The sequence below is a fragment of the Apaloderma vittatum genome, unplaced genomic scaffold (genome assembly GCF_000703405.1).
Source record: "Apaloderma vittatum isolate BGI_N311 unplaced genomic scaffold, ASM70340v1 scaffold38285, whole genome shotgun sequence".
Taxonomy (NCBI): Eukaryota; Metazoa; Chordata; class Aves; order Trogoniformes; family Trogonidae; genus Apaloderma; species Apaloderma vittatum.
In genome coordinates this window covers 25,819-38,236 of record NW_009717268.1, presented here as the reverse complement: position 1 = coordinate 38,236, position 12,418 = coordinate 25,819, and the positions used below count along the sequence as shown (strand labels likewise).

Below are 12,418 nucleotides of genomic sequence, written 5' to 3'. Positions count from 1 at the left end.
GGTTAGCTACACGAGACTAATACACCACGCTGACTGACCTGAAATCAAGTTAAATAGGTGTGCAGTACTCCGCCTCTGACGGCTTTTGCACTTCAGTGTCTAAGTAGCATTTCTGACGCAGCAACACAAAGTAGAGACTTTGTTAACAAGTTGCTGCATTTCTCCTTTTTAATTGTGAAATCCCAAGCTTCAACGGTTCTGTTATACTGTTCCTAACTCTTTTCCACTCTGTGGGAGTAAAATCAAGGAAGTATTCTTCACAACAATGGCATTAAACTAGCATAAAACCAGTTCAGAAGAGAATACAGTACAACATATAAATTCAGTCTTGTTTAAGGCCCTGAAACACTCATGCCCACTTTTAAGTGCTCATACCCATCAATAAAATCATTTGCTCGCTGTTCAGCAGCAACTGCTTTTTCATCTGGCTTGCCAACCCTTTCCAAGAAGCACAGAGCTGGGTCTGCTCTGATAGTGTTGTATTTTTCATAACCTATAAAGGAAAAAAGAAAAAAATGGCACAAATTCAACTTTCAGAGTAAGCTGCAAAAACAAATGAAAGGTAGGGTGTTGACACCGAGGTGCAGGGAAGTACATGTGCAGCCATCCATGTTACTCACCGTGTTTAAAAACTCCAATAAGAAGAGATTTATCTGCATCTGCATCCCACCACTCAGCGGGAACTTCAGAGTGATCCGGCTCAGGAACCCAAACATCAATTTCACTGAGGAGAATCACCAACAGCACAGCAACATTAATAATATTGAAAGGAAGACTTTTTTTAAAAAATTCTCTTTTTACATTTGGACTTCACGTGGGATTTTTAAACTTCTCTCTTCATGCACACAACACAAAACATCCAGACAGCTTGGTATTTTGTATTTGACAGAGACCAGTAACAGGGTAAGAATATGAAAGAAGAACCAGCACACTGTACTCTTCTTCTCTCAGCAAACTCTACCAAGTCGTAGCAGTTCGTGCTTGCAAAACTTAGCAAACCAAGGTTTATCTGGCTTTTTAAGAGCACCAGATAGACCATTCTTCCACAAATGTTTGTAACAGCTTCCTGAATCAAACTGAAACTTTTTATCCACCACAAGCACATGAATCAATGAGTTCAAGAATTTCTAAACAGCAACATTCCCGTTAAAAAAAAAAAAGTTAATCAAGGACTAGATAATCTTTCGAGGTCCCTTCCAACCCCTGACATTCTGAGACGCAGCACATAACTAAAAGTGTGCATAAAGAGACAGGAAAACACCATCCATTAGAATGTGAAGTATGTAATTCTATCTTTCACTCACTTTTTCCCTCTATTCACTTAAAGTAAGTTTACTTTATACAGCTAGACTCATAAATAGGTAGAAAAACTTCCTCATATCAAATTTAATAACTAAAAAGTAAGCAAAAGCATTTTTCTCACAGCCTAATGATATAAATATTTGGATTTAACATTTCTTATTTAGGTCTAAATTTCTGACTTTTCAATTGACAGTTTACATTTAAAAAAAAAGAAAAAAACCCCTCTCTGTTGTTCACCTGGCATCAACTCCATCAAACACCTTTTGGAATTCGTTACCGATGACTTCTTGTTTTAAGTAATATAGCATTCTTACTCGAAGCAAGACCCTACACAAAGAAAAAAGGAAATGTAAATGTTAGTACTCTAAAAGCTTTCAATAGTTGAGGGCAGTTTTGTTTTGTCGTCTGTAACATTACAAAGCTTTTAAGCACTTTTCTGAAAATGTACTTCCTTCAATTATAAGGGGAGGTAACCTCCAGTTCAGGTCACCTAACACTTTTGAATGTCATCACATTTACGGATCATTTCATTGCAAAAATTCTTTCAAATTCTAGACAAAGACCAGGGCCAGCAGAACACTCCTCACTTGCTTTGTAAAATACTGCTAAGAGGAAACAGCTATTTCTCTTTTCCTACTTAGATGATTCTCTTTAAAAGAAATGAGCAGTCTGACAACAAACATATTTCACATCACCTTCTCATTCCTTCTCACTTAGAATTTGGTGTACGACCCCAATGGCTTCTCCATGCTCTATCTCAATTCTTGACTACAGCTGTACAAAGTTCTCAAGCAGAGTATGACAAGCTTTGCTACAGAAAAAAAGATTTATCTAGAATATGCTCATTCATGGCTATGAACGAGCTTTCAATAAGCTAGTAGCTCAGATTCTCAGAAGCCTAGAAAACTCATGAGGTAAATGGCATGCAGAAATGAGGGGCAAGGACTTCCATGCTTTCAGTTTCCTTGCTGAGCACTCCCAAAATCTTTAGCCCTTTGGCTGCTACAAGGCTCCCCAAATACATTAGCAAATTCTCTCCTTCTCTGTACAGATACAAAATTTCTTATAAAGTTATAACACATCTGTTTCAAACATTAAAAACTCCACTCGGCTCCTAACACACGGCAATTTATTTATTCTAATTCAAGCAAACACCATTAAAACTTGTTTCTTCATAGTGCCACTGATATTTTAAAGACTTTTAAGACAAGGAGGAATTAGAAGAAAATAAACATTGAAAGACATTCACACTTCAGCTACTGCTTACTTGTTGCAATGGTGTTTTATGTGCTTTTTGTATCCTTCATCTTGCAACAGATGTTCTGGGTTGTATTTTCGAAGCCACTCTGCTTTGTGTATGTCAAACGTGCTAGCTTGGGTCTTGACTTTTTTTCCTTTTCTTCCTCTTGGCACAGGGGCTGACAAGCCTATATAATTTAAAACATAACACTATCAGAGCAAGAAGTAGGTATAGATTCCCACGATACTTACAGTTCCTACAGCCTACACCAGTATTGTGAACTGCAGTGCAGACAATACCAGCCCCACAGCCCCTGAATACGAGATTTTTTTTCTCGCTTGCCTCTTAGAGCATCTTTGGAGTGCACTTCACCAGCTAAGGACAACACAGGACAGGGGTAAGGGAGGAAAGTGTGTTGTCACCCTCTGTGAAATATGATAGGTTCTTATAAACTGAAAAGAAAGCTTAGAGTACATCAGCCGGGTAAGCCAGCAAACACAAAGCAAACCAGAAACAGCTCCCATCAGTTGAATTACATATCCAGAAAAAATTCTATTTACTTCATGTAGGACACATTCAGAGAGAATTTTTAGCTATTTTTATTCCAGTACCACAGGCATATGCATACAAAGCTATTTAACTGCAGAAACATGTAAGTCCATACCAAGGTGATTCTGTAACTCTCGTGTTTGCCCATCCTCTGTTGGGGTAATGAGATCCCATATAAAACTTTTTATTTTCTCATCTCCTCTGTAGTGAACAAGACAATAGGCTAAGAGAGCTCGGCAAATTATCTCCACATCCTGCTCATTCAGCTGCCTCTTGAAGCGACCGTGTGACAAAATTTCTCTCCATCGACCCCACCTAGTGCAACGTTAAACACAAATCGGCACTTAGAAGTGAAACACTTGGATAACCTGGAGATTTCTGTTACAAAAGGAAATTTCTCAGTAAAAAATTCAGCTTCGCACTTTCTACCTTCAGTTTAAGTGGAAATATGACAGTAACATTTGCAACAAAACTCTATCTAAAATAGAGTTTTAAACAAAACTTGCATGTTTACAAAAAAATACGGGTAATTATCTTAGGCTTGTAAGACAGAAAACTGATGGGAACTCCTACTGATAACCAAGACAGCAGTTTATCTTCTAAGCCAGATGAGTGAAGAGCTAAGATTTTATTTCCAAATCAACATACCTGATTTAAGTATGCTTAAAAGTAACTGGTTAGATTTTCAGTTCCTACTTGCACCTTATGAAAGTGCAAGATGTTCTGCAATTACGAACATCAGGTCACCTACCAAACCTTCAGATATTCAGTTATATACAGAGTTCTGAACTTGCCTGCAGCACTTACTGTACTGATTTTTAGAGACTACTGTAGTGTCCATATTAAATGTCACTCTCGTGAAGAAAAGCTTTAATGTCTCTCATGTTTCTTTAATTGCAAATTGTCAGAAAGAATTATATAGGGTGCATGACAAATTCACATTAATTCATATTTTAAATAAATTCTATATATACACACAGGTTATTGTATTTATAAAATACTTGTAGTTATGCTGGTAATTTAGTACATAGAAAAACATCTTTTTTTAAAAAGTCCTAGAAGGAGGATGTATACAATACCCATAGACCAGCAGGTTTTTTTCCACCCGAAAGCACTCTGTTCTTCCGTATCCATTGGAACGGTCACAAGGCCTGCGGAGCTTTGGTTTGTCATCGCCCTCGCTCTCCACTTCAGATAACTCAGCCAGCTCATCTTTTGTAGCACTAAAGGGCCGTGTTTGTTTCCTAATTCTTGGGGTATCAATAACCAGGCTGTTCTGCAAAATTTTAAACAAATCTTATCAGAGAAGCAGTTGATAAAGACTTCATAAGCTTCAGTTCAGAAACAACATTTCTATCTAATGTTATTAACAGGTATTTTGTAAACACCCATAAAGCAATTACACTGTTTTGTGGTATTTAAGGCAACAAAACATGAGTTCCATGCCATGATGCCAGTACATCAATTACAAACAATACAGAATTCCTCATCTGAGCAGATTACTTGCACAGGCTGTGCTGCAGACTCTGTGGGTAAAAACGGACACTGAAATATTTTAGAACCAACCGCACGAGAACGCATTAAGTATAGGACAGGAGTTATATCCATTTTGCAATACTAGAACTCTCAGCCAGCTATTTTGCAGATTCCAGCCCAGGATTTACGGGGAGAGAAACAGGGCAATCAGGACAATTACACACTTCAAACCATTTCAAGGTTTTAAAAAAGAAAAAAAATATCAAAATCGCCCCAAAACTCTTTTGGATAGCAGCAAGCCAGGAAATACTAAAGCTATCAGCAGGCTAATTACCCATGCTCAAACTAACAGCACAAAAAGTCCGATTCACTGAACTATAAGTTAAAAAAGCACCATAAGCCCCGCACCTGCTACTCCAGGATACAACAGCGAGCTCACACTTGTAAAAACACGCATAAAAAAAGAGAAGTACTTACTCTACCACTGATAGCGTCTATATCTATTTCTGCTTTTTTGGCCCATTTCTGCCAGAAGTTGGGATCATCTAGTGAAATATCAGTCCTGTTTCCAGATGCAACAAAACTAGCCTGTAATAAATAAAACTAAATCTTACTAACACCATAGATCACAAGTTTGGGGAGTTGGAATGCCTCAGTGCTGTGAAGATGGCATAACCTCATTTTATCAAAGACTTCCCAAGCAGCTGTTAAGACTTTAGAAGCCACTTACAGTGTAAAGTAACTCAAAAGTTCTCCTCCCCTTTAACTTTTTTTAAAATCACATCCCATAAGATGTCAGAAAAATCTAATGAACTTTTATGCACCATCAGGGGAGAAGAACGTTAAGTAGCAAGATTCTTCTGCTTCTAAATCTGAATCTAAATTACTTGAATGGAAGAAAACAGGATCTTTTGAAGAGGCTTATCAGCATTTCAGGATTTCATCTCACACAGAAGTACTCGCTTGAGGGAGATTTCAAAGGAGTGTTTAAGCTACCAGCAATCAAAGCTTCAGAGCATGGAATAAGCTTAATTTCAGAAGGCATTTTAAAAAGCCTTATTCAGTGCTTTTGGGAAAACAGTAAATACATATAAACATTTCTAACTTCTTTAGAAATCTGTTTCTTATTTAAGTCACAATGAGCAAGCTATAAGTGCTTAAACAAATGTATAAATCAATATTCATAAATGTTTTGTTTTGATTATAATAAATATAAATTTATTTGCTAAAAAGCTTTGCTTTTGCTTTGCCTTTTTATTATTCGGAATTTCACAACTACATTTGTGAAGCATCCACATTGCAAGCTCGGTTATACTGCCAGATTTTTTTAAAAGTTTAATTTACATGTTGTTCGATTTACCTGAATTTGCATTTGGTTCAGATACCTATTTACACATGCTTTGGAAAGTCAAGAGTCCAAGCTTACTTGTTCTGCTCATCCAATTTTCCAGTATAGGTTTCTGGATGTTGTGATATTGTTTTTCTTTTACTCACCAAAAATTTGAAAGTGTCGGTCCAATTTTACTGTACTCTTAAGACCTTACATTCTCAGCCCACCTCATGTGCATATATATCCTCTCCGCCCCCTGCTATTTTAGGAGCTTTCTTATTTTCCTTTTCAAACTCTTACCAAAAAAAGGTTAAGCTTCAAAATATCTCTCATGTGTAGGCATTTTTAGAATAAGCCTATTTTTCATCTTATCGTCCTATACACATTTTCCCCTACTCATAGTATATCTGAATACAAACGAAGCTACAAAAAAAAATGTTTTAATATAATGGGAATGCATTAACCAAGAATCTCTCACACACATCTCAGCCTTTTCAAAAGCAGCACACACCTATTATTCATCTTTGCTTCAGCATGCTTTTTGCTCCTGGCATTCACACAATCTCTCTGTACAGACCAGATTTTGCTATGTGCACATGTTAAAATAAACACATAGATGCAAGAAATGTACCTAATATACACACATTAAATATAAAAAAGAAGCATAAGCTTTACAACACCCAGTTATGTTTACAGCTCTATATTGTCAAAGAACAACTTGCTGCTTCTGCACCTTGGCAAACGTGGAGCCTCTGCCTTCCGATTCAATTGTGATAGTTTTCGTACGCCGCTGCAAAATTTGGTCGATGTCCTCCTCACAGAATTTAGAGCCTTCATCTTCTTCATCCATAATGGCACCATATGCACCTCTTCGAAGCAAGTCTTCTATTTCTTTTTTGGAGAGTTGTTGGATCTGAGCAAATAAAATAGGTTTTAAATGGTCAAGAAAAAAAATAAATCCCTGGAAGTCTTTTCTATTGCTCTTTCCGTTTTCTATATTTCTGCAACCTGTGCCCTAAAATTTATAAACTTAAAATCTCTATTATTAAAAGCTAACAGTCAAGTCCAGCTGACAGTTGAAATAATTTGTTAGGTGGTTACAGTACACATTTCTACAAGTATGTGTCTTTTTGTTTTGGCTACTATCAACACCATAATGAACATAAGTTTAAAAAAAATTACATGCCAATTCAAGATGTAAATTTTCTATTCAAGTAACATATTATATGAACATGAAAAGATACACGAAAACAAAGGTAAGTTTTTCCCCTTGTTTTAGCTTTGACATTATCTACCTTGGACCCTAAGGGGCAAGAAATAGGGAAAGGTTTATAAGAGTAACTGACTACATTTAAAATTACATCAACTACATTGTTAGTTCACACTCGAAAACAGAAGAGATGCAAACGACAGACAAGTGGTTGCTTCTGTACTTTAAAATAGTTCCTACAGGGTTACTAAAGCAAAAGAGAAGTTATTTCAAGAATTAAGTCTACATACACCACCAACACTGTTTTCTCGTCCGCTCATACTCTGTAACACAGCCTTATCCAGCCCCAGCTTCAGACTCGCTCTGTCAAACATCTCTCTCTCGTAGGAGTTGCGCGTTATCAGCCTGTAGACCTTCACCGCTTTGTTCTGACCAATCCTGTGACAACGGGCTTGAGCCTTTGGAAGGAAGAGGGAATGGCAATAAGAACTCACACTTACCTAGTAACAAGATATGATACTTCTAAGAAATTGTTTCTGCTGTAGCACAAGCTGAACACCCAGAGCATGAACTTAAAAGGAAGTCAAGTCACATTTAGGTAAATGGAAGCTATCAGACATTTTGCACATTTTGAACAGGTTTCTAAAAACAGCATAAGCAAGTAAAATGCAGGTGAACGCTCTGTGCTAAATGCTACCGAATGGTATTTCACTTGCAGTAACGCTACATAAAGACATGCTAGCTAAGTTACCCCATCTCCAGATACAAATGGTAAAGGAGTTTTGAGTTGAGAATAGATTCAATTTCAGCATCCAGCTCCTGAATTTGACTAATTCACTGTTTCTTAATACATCTTAAGCATTTTTTTATATTTTATGTTTTAGCTGAACAGCTCCAATTCCATAACCTGTGTTAGTCAATATATGCACAATCCAACCCCTGGCATCATAACATCATCAAAATCTTAAGGGCTTTATCAACCCATTCACTTAGTTTATGCATGTTGTACTTTCAAAGACTAAAAAAAAAAATAAAATCAAAAAAGTTAGAATCCAGCCAAACCCAGACAGCCTCTCCTATTCAAGTAGAAAGTATTCACCAGGAAATATTAAACATGTCTTAAAAAATGCCTGAACATTTTAAGATGTTACATGTTCAAAACAAAGACAATATTCAAAGTGACAACATTTATATCAGCTAGGTTTGACTTCTTAGGCCTCACTATTATGCTCCCAGGAATTTACCTGCAGATCATTTTGAGGATTCCAGTCAGAATCAAAAATTATACACGTATCTGCTGCAGTCAAATTAATGCCCAAACCACCAGCTCTGGTGCAGAGAAGGAAGACAAAGCGATCGGAGTCTGGTTTGCCGAACCGGTCAATGGCAGCTTGTCTGAGATTCCCTCGTACTCGCCCATCAATTCGCTCATATAAGTATCTGGAAATTGCAACAGATACACAGGCATAAATCGTTACAAAGTTTTTCATAATTTAAAGGGGGATTAGAATAGATCTCCTGCTCACAGACCTATTCTTTACTGCAAATAAAAGCCATACAAATTAACTTTGATTATCTATAGGTAACATAACCAGAACTCACAACAGAACTCACGTATCCATACTAGAGATACACACGAGCAAGTCCAAACACGGAGCATTTTAAAACAAGTTCCTCTGAACTGATTACACACAGCACGAAACGTGTATGACCATGGGATTTAGTTGCACTAAAACCCACCCTAACATGAAGTCCCACACGGGCACTTACAAGTTTTTTACATGCCCTTACGCTTGGATCCCTGCCTAGGGCCACAGGAGCAGGACAGTGTACTTCTGCCTTAGAAACCAAATTGTCTGAACATGTCAGAGGTAACCAAGTAACCAGCAGAAAGCAGTACTTGGTGAGCTGTCATGGGACAAACTGCACATTGATTCTGTCAAGATTAGGAGAAATGGAACAAAAAAAAAAAAGATATGAAAGCACCTCTAGCAGTCTTTATGAAGGCATCAATGCATCCAGGGCTTCCTAAACTAAAACCAGCAAATTTAAAAGCCTAAATTACAAGTGTCACTCCCATTAGCTTCGATAATCACAGAGACTCTTACGAAACTTCTGAAATCAAGTGAAATGCTGACAAATGGAGCAAATACTTCTCTATGTTGTGAATGGAATGAGATACTGAATACTTACTAGACAAAAACCCTCCCAACCATTTTTCTTCTAATCAGCTATAAAATGGCACAGCAGATAATCCACGGGACCACAGGCATTTTGGCAGGCCGCCACCTTGTACAGTTATGAATTCTGTTAAGCACTAAGTCTAATCATGTGTGCCCTCTAACATTTCTAATCAAACAGTAGCATAGAGCAAGTTTCAGCTTCCATGGATTTCAGAAGATTCTACCTGTAGATAAGATGCACTAGTCTAAATGTTACATCTTTATTTTCCACACTGGATTGTAAGTACTACAATGAAGTGAAAATTGGTCTATTAAAACAACACATACAACTGTTGAGCTCTCAGTTCAAACAGATAGCTTTAGGAAATAAAAACACAGAAGCTTAGAAGTTATATAAAATTATCACAATAAGAGATTATTATAATCTACTAATTATTCAGCTATCCACTGCATGACAGTTTCACATTTTTTACTAGTTTTTATTTTGTAACACGGTAACTCTAGAGTAGCATATGCAGTTTACTGACAAATTCTGACTTGCAAGCAGCACATACATTCCAACAAATGGACTATTACAACAATCAGGACTAGTCCTTTTAATAGTTTCACAGGCTGATATAGCAACTACTGACTGTATCCAATTTTAAGGTTAGATTTTTACGTGCTAAGGCTTTGTGCATAATAGTCACGTGCTTAAACAAACTCTTAGTTTCTGTGGAGTCCACAGTATAATCGAAGCACACTACTACATCTGACAGCAAACGCCCATCTGAGAAGCTGCTTCATGGCTAGCAGTTCAGTTCTGCTGCAGAATTCAAAGCAGTAAAATTTAGGAAACATAGGAAGCACATTTTTATTTTTAGATTAATAAAAATAAACCTCTGGTTCTTTAACATTTTTAATTTATATTCTGTTAGGATTAAGGAGCTGCATTAGCCCATTGGTCCAAGTTCAACACCATGTAAATAAAGAACACATCCTTATGTTTCCTGGGTTTTAGATGAGCCATGTTGAGCTTCAATTTTCTTGGTTTCTGACAGGCAATGCATGAACAGTACAAATATATATATAAATATGAATGTGAAATAGAAAATGCAACAAACTGAAGGCCCGTGGTTTATTCAGCAAGCTCTCTTCAGTTGTTCTCTGAAGCTTTTCATTTGTTGGTGAATGTATGATAAGCCATCGCAGACCACAGCAAGTTACACAGTGATAAGCAAAAGAAAAAAAAAATACATAATTTGTATCTTTGGTATGCCATAATGATTAATCCTGCACTAACAGTCAACTAACAGCCCACTGAGAACAATACACTAGAGAAGACAGAATATGCAATATCTTACCTTTTATGTATAAGGTAATCCTCCAGAATATCAAGGCAACGCACCATTTGAGAGAAGATAAGGACTTTGTGGCCTCCTGCTTTCATTTTTGGAAGAAGTTTATCAATAAGAACCAATTTACCAGCAGACTGGATCATTGCTTGCAGATGGAAGTCAGGAGCACTTGGGCTATAAGTTTCTTTAAACTCTCCAAGGATTTTCTCTTCAGCACCTATCAAAAAATACATTTCTGTATCTACACAAACATATCTGGATACTTACAAGACTAGGTTACCAAAATCAGTGCTTATACTCCAAATATCCTCCATTAGCCACTGCTGGAGACAGAACAAATTTCTGGACAAATCAAAAGTCTTGCAAAAACATCTATTTCTACGATCTTTGAAAACAAGCCTTAAGTTTTTAAGCTGAACACCACAGAAAAAAACACACCTAGAATTGCAAGGAAGAAAATACAACTTCCAAGTGCTGTGTAGAAAAATCAACTAAACCCAACAAGTCCTTTTGTCACTATGATACTTCAAATGGAACATACGTCTTAAGCTTTTTCCCACTATAACTGAAATGAGAGAAAAAATTTGAAAGCTCAAACCGTATTTTCTTGCAAGCAGGAAAAACATACAATTAAGTTATAAATTATTACAGAGAGCAATGAAAACTGACACAGAGAAACTTGGGAGAAACATTAACTTTAGAAGTTAGCTCTGGAAGTTCTTCTTTATATTGCTTTTAAAGAAATGTAATATTTCCATGAGATAAATGCTCTGTGAAATGCTACACAAGAACAAGTTCATGTTTCAGGCCTCAGATATGCAAACTGTCTCACAACTCTGCCTTGCATCAATCAAAGAAATACTGCCACTTAATCCAATCCTGGGAAAGTCTGATGAGAATGTAAAGAATTACAACAAAAGTTCTTACATATTTTCAATAAAAGTACAGAAGCAGTTTTAAAAACCCCCCAAATAATCAGTTTCTATCATCTATTTACCTTTGATGAGATAAGGGTGATTGCAACACTTTCTAAGCTCCATCATGGTGTTAACTAGATTGGGTACATTTGCTTGCCCTGCTCCTTTGGATAAGAAAGCAAAATTTTTCTCCAAAATTGCTCGATAATACTTCTTCTGAATATTAGTTAGTTCTACTTCAATTATAGTTTCCTCCTTAGGAGCCAGCTTTTTTTCAACATCTTCCTTTAATCGTCTGAGCATCATGGGTTTCAGGATAGCTTGTAGTTTCTGAACCTAAATAAAACAATAGTTTGTCAGAATATGAAAAAGTAATAGCGTAGCTTAATTAAATATTTTTTAACACCCTACTACTATTTTTTTCCTAGACTGATACAAAACATTCTCCAGTTTGGATCTATTCTTTTTTTCAACTCTAATACTAACAATTTTATGTACTCCCCCCCAAAAAAGTAATTATCTTTTTAGCACTTGTCTGCAAAGACTCGGCCTACAAAGCAAGAAAACTTCCAGTTTTTATTATTCTCTCTACTTGCCAAACTTAAAGCCAACCAAAAAAAAGTAAAAATAATTCTTTAACATAAAATATCATATGTAACTGATTTCTACTGCATGTGCAGTTTAGAGAAATCACATGACAGAACAACTCACAGGGAGTGAAGTGGATTGACAGGGCGATGGGCAGCAATAACAGTTTCTACCCAAACCAAAAGGGTTTCCACCAGGGAAGTCACTCTTATACACTGAGGCTCAAAATGAACTTAGTCCACATGTAATACCTGCTCCTCTGTTTTAAGGTCTCCAAATTCTTGCA

At 36.6% G+C, this 12,418-nt stretch overlaps 1 protein-coding gene across 1 annotated transcript in view; it reads right to left on the bottom strand.

Moving 5' to 3' along the window:
* CHD9 (chromodomain helicase DNA binding protein 9) overlaps positions 1-12,418 on the bottom strand; it is a 54,490-nt gene that overhangs the window by 16,917 nt on the left and 25,155 nt on the right. Inside the window, exons 14-26 of the mRNA XM_009869820.1 lie at positions 12,384-12,418; positions 11,625-11,880; positions 10,634-10,844; positions 8,352-8,547; positions 7,398-7,565; positions 6,631-6,810; positions 5,045-5,155; positions 4,171-4,367; positions 3,207-3,406; positions 2,570-2,729; positions 1,540-1,629; positions 621-724; positions 376-493 (exon numbers count right to left, since the gene is read on the bottom strand). The exon at positions 12,384-12,418 is cut by the window's right edge and continues 124 nt beyond it. Of these exons, the coding sequence (XP_009868122.1) occupies positions 376-493; positions 621-724; positions 1,540-1,629; positions 2,570-2,729; positions 3,207-3,406; positions 4,171-4,367; positions 5,045-5,155; positions 6,631-6,810; positions 7,398-7,565; positions 8,352-8,547; positions 10,634-10,844; positions 11,625-11,880; positions 12,384-12,418 (2,026 nt within the window). The remainder of the gene's footprint in view (positions 1-375; positions 494-620; positions 725-1,539; positions 1,630-2,569; positions 2,730-3,206; positions 3,407-4,170; positions 4,368-5,044; positions 5,156-6,630; positions 6,811-7,397; positions 7,566-8,351; positions 8,548-10,633; positions 10,845-11,624; positions 11,881-12,383) is intronic.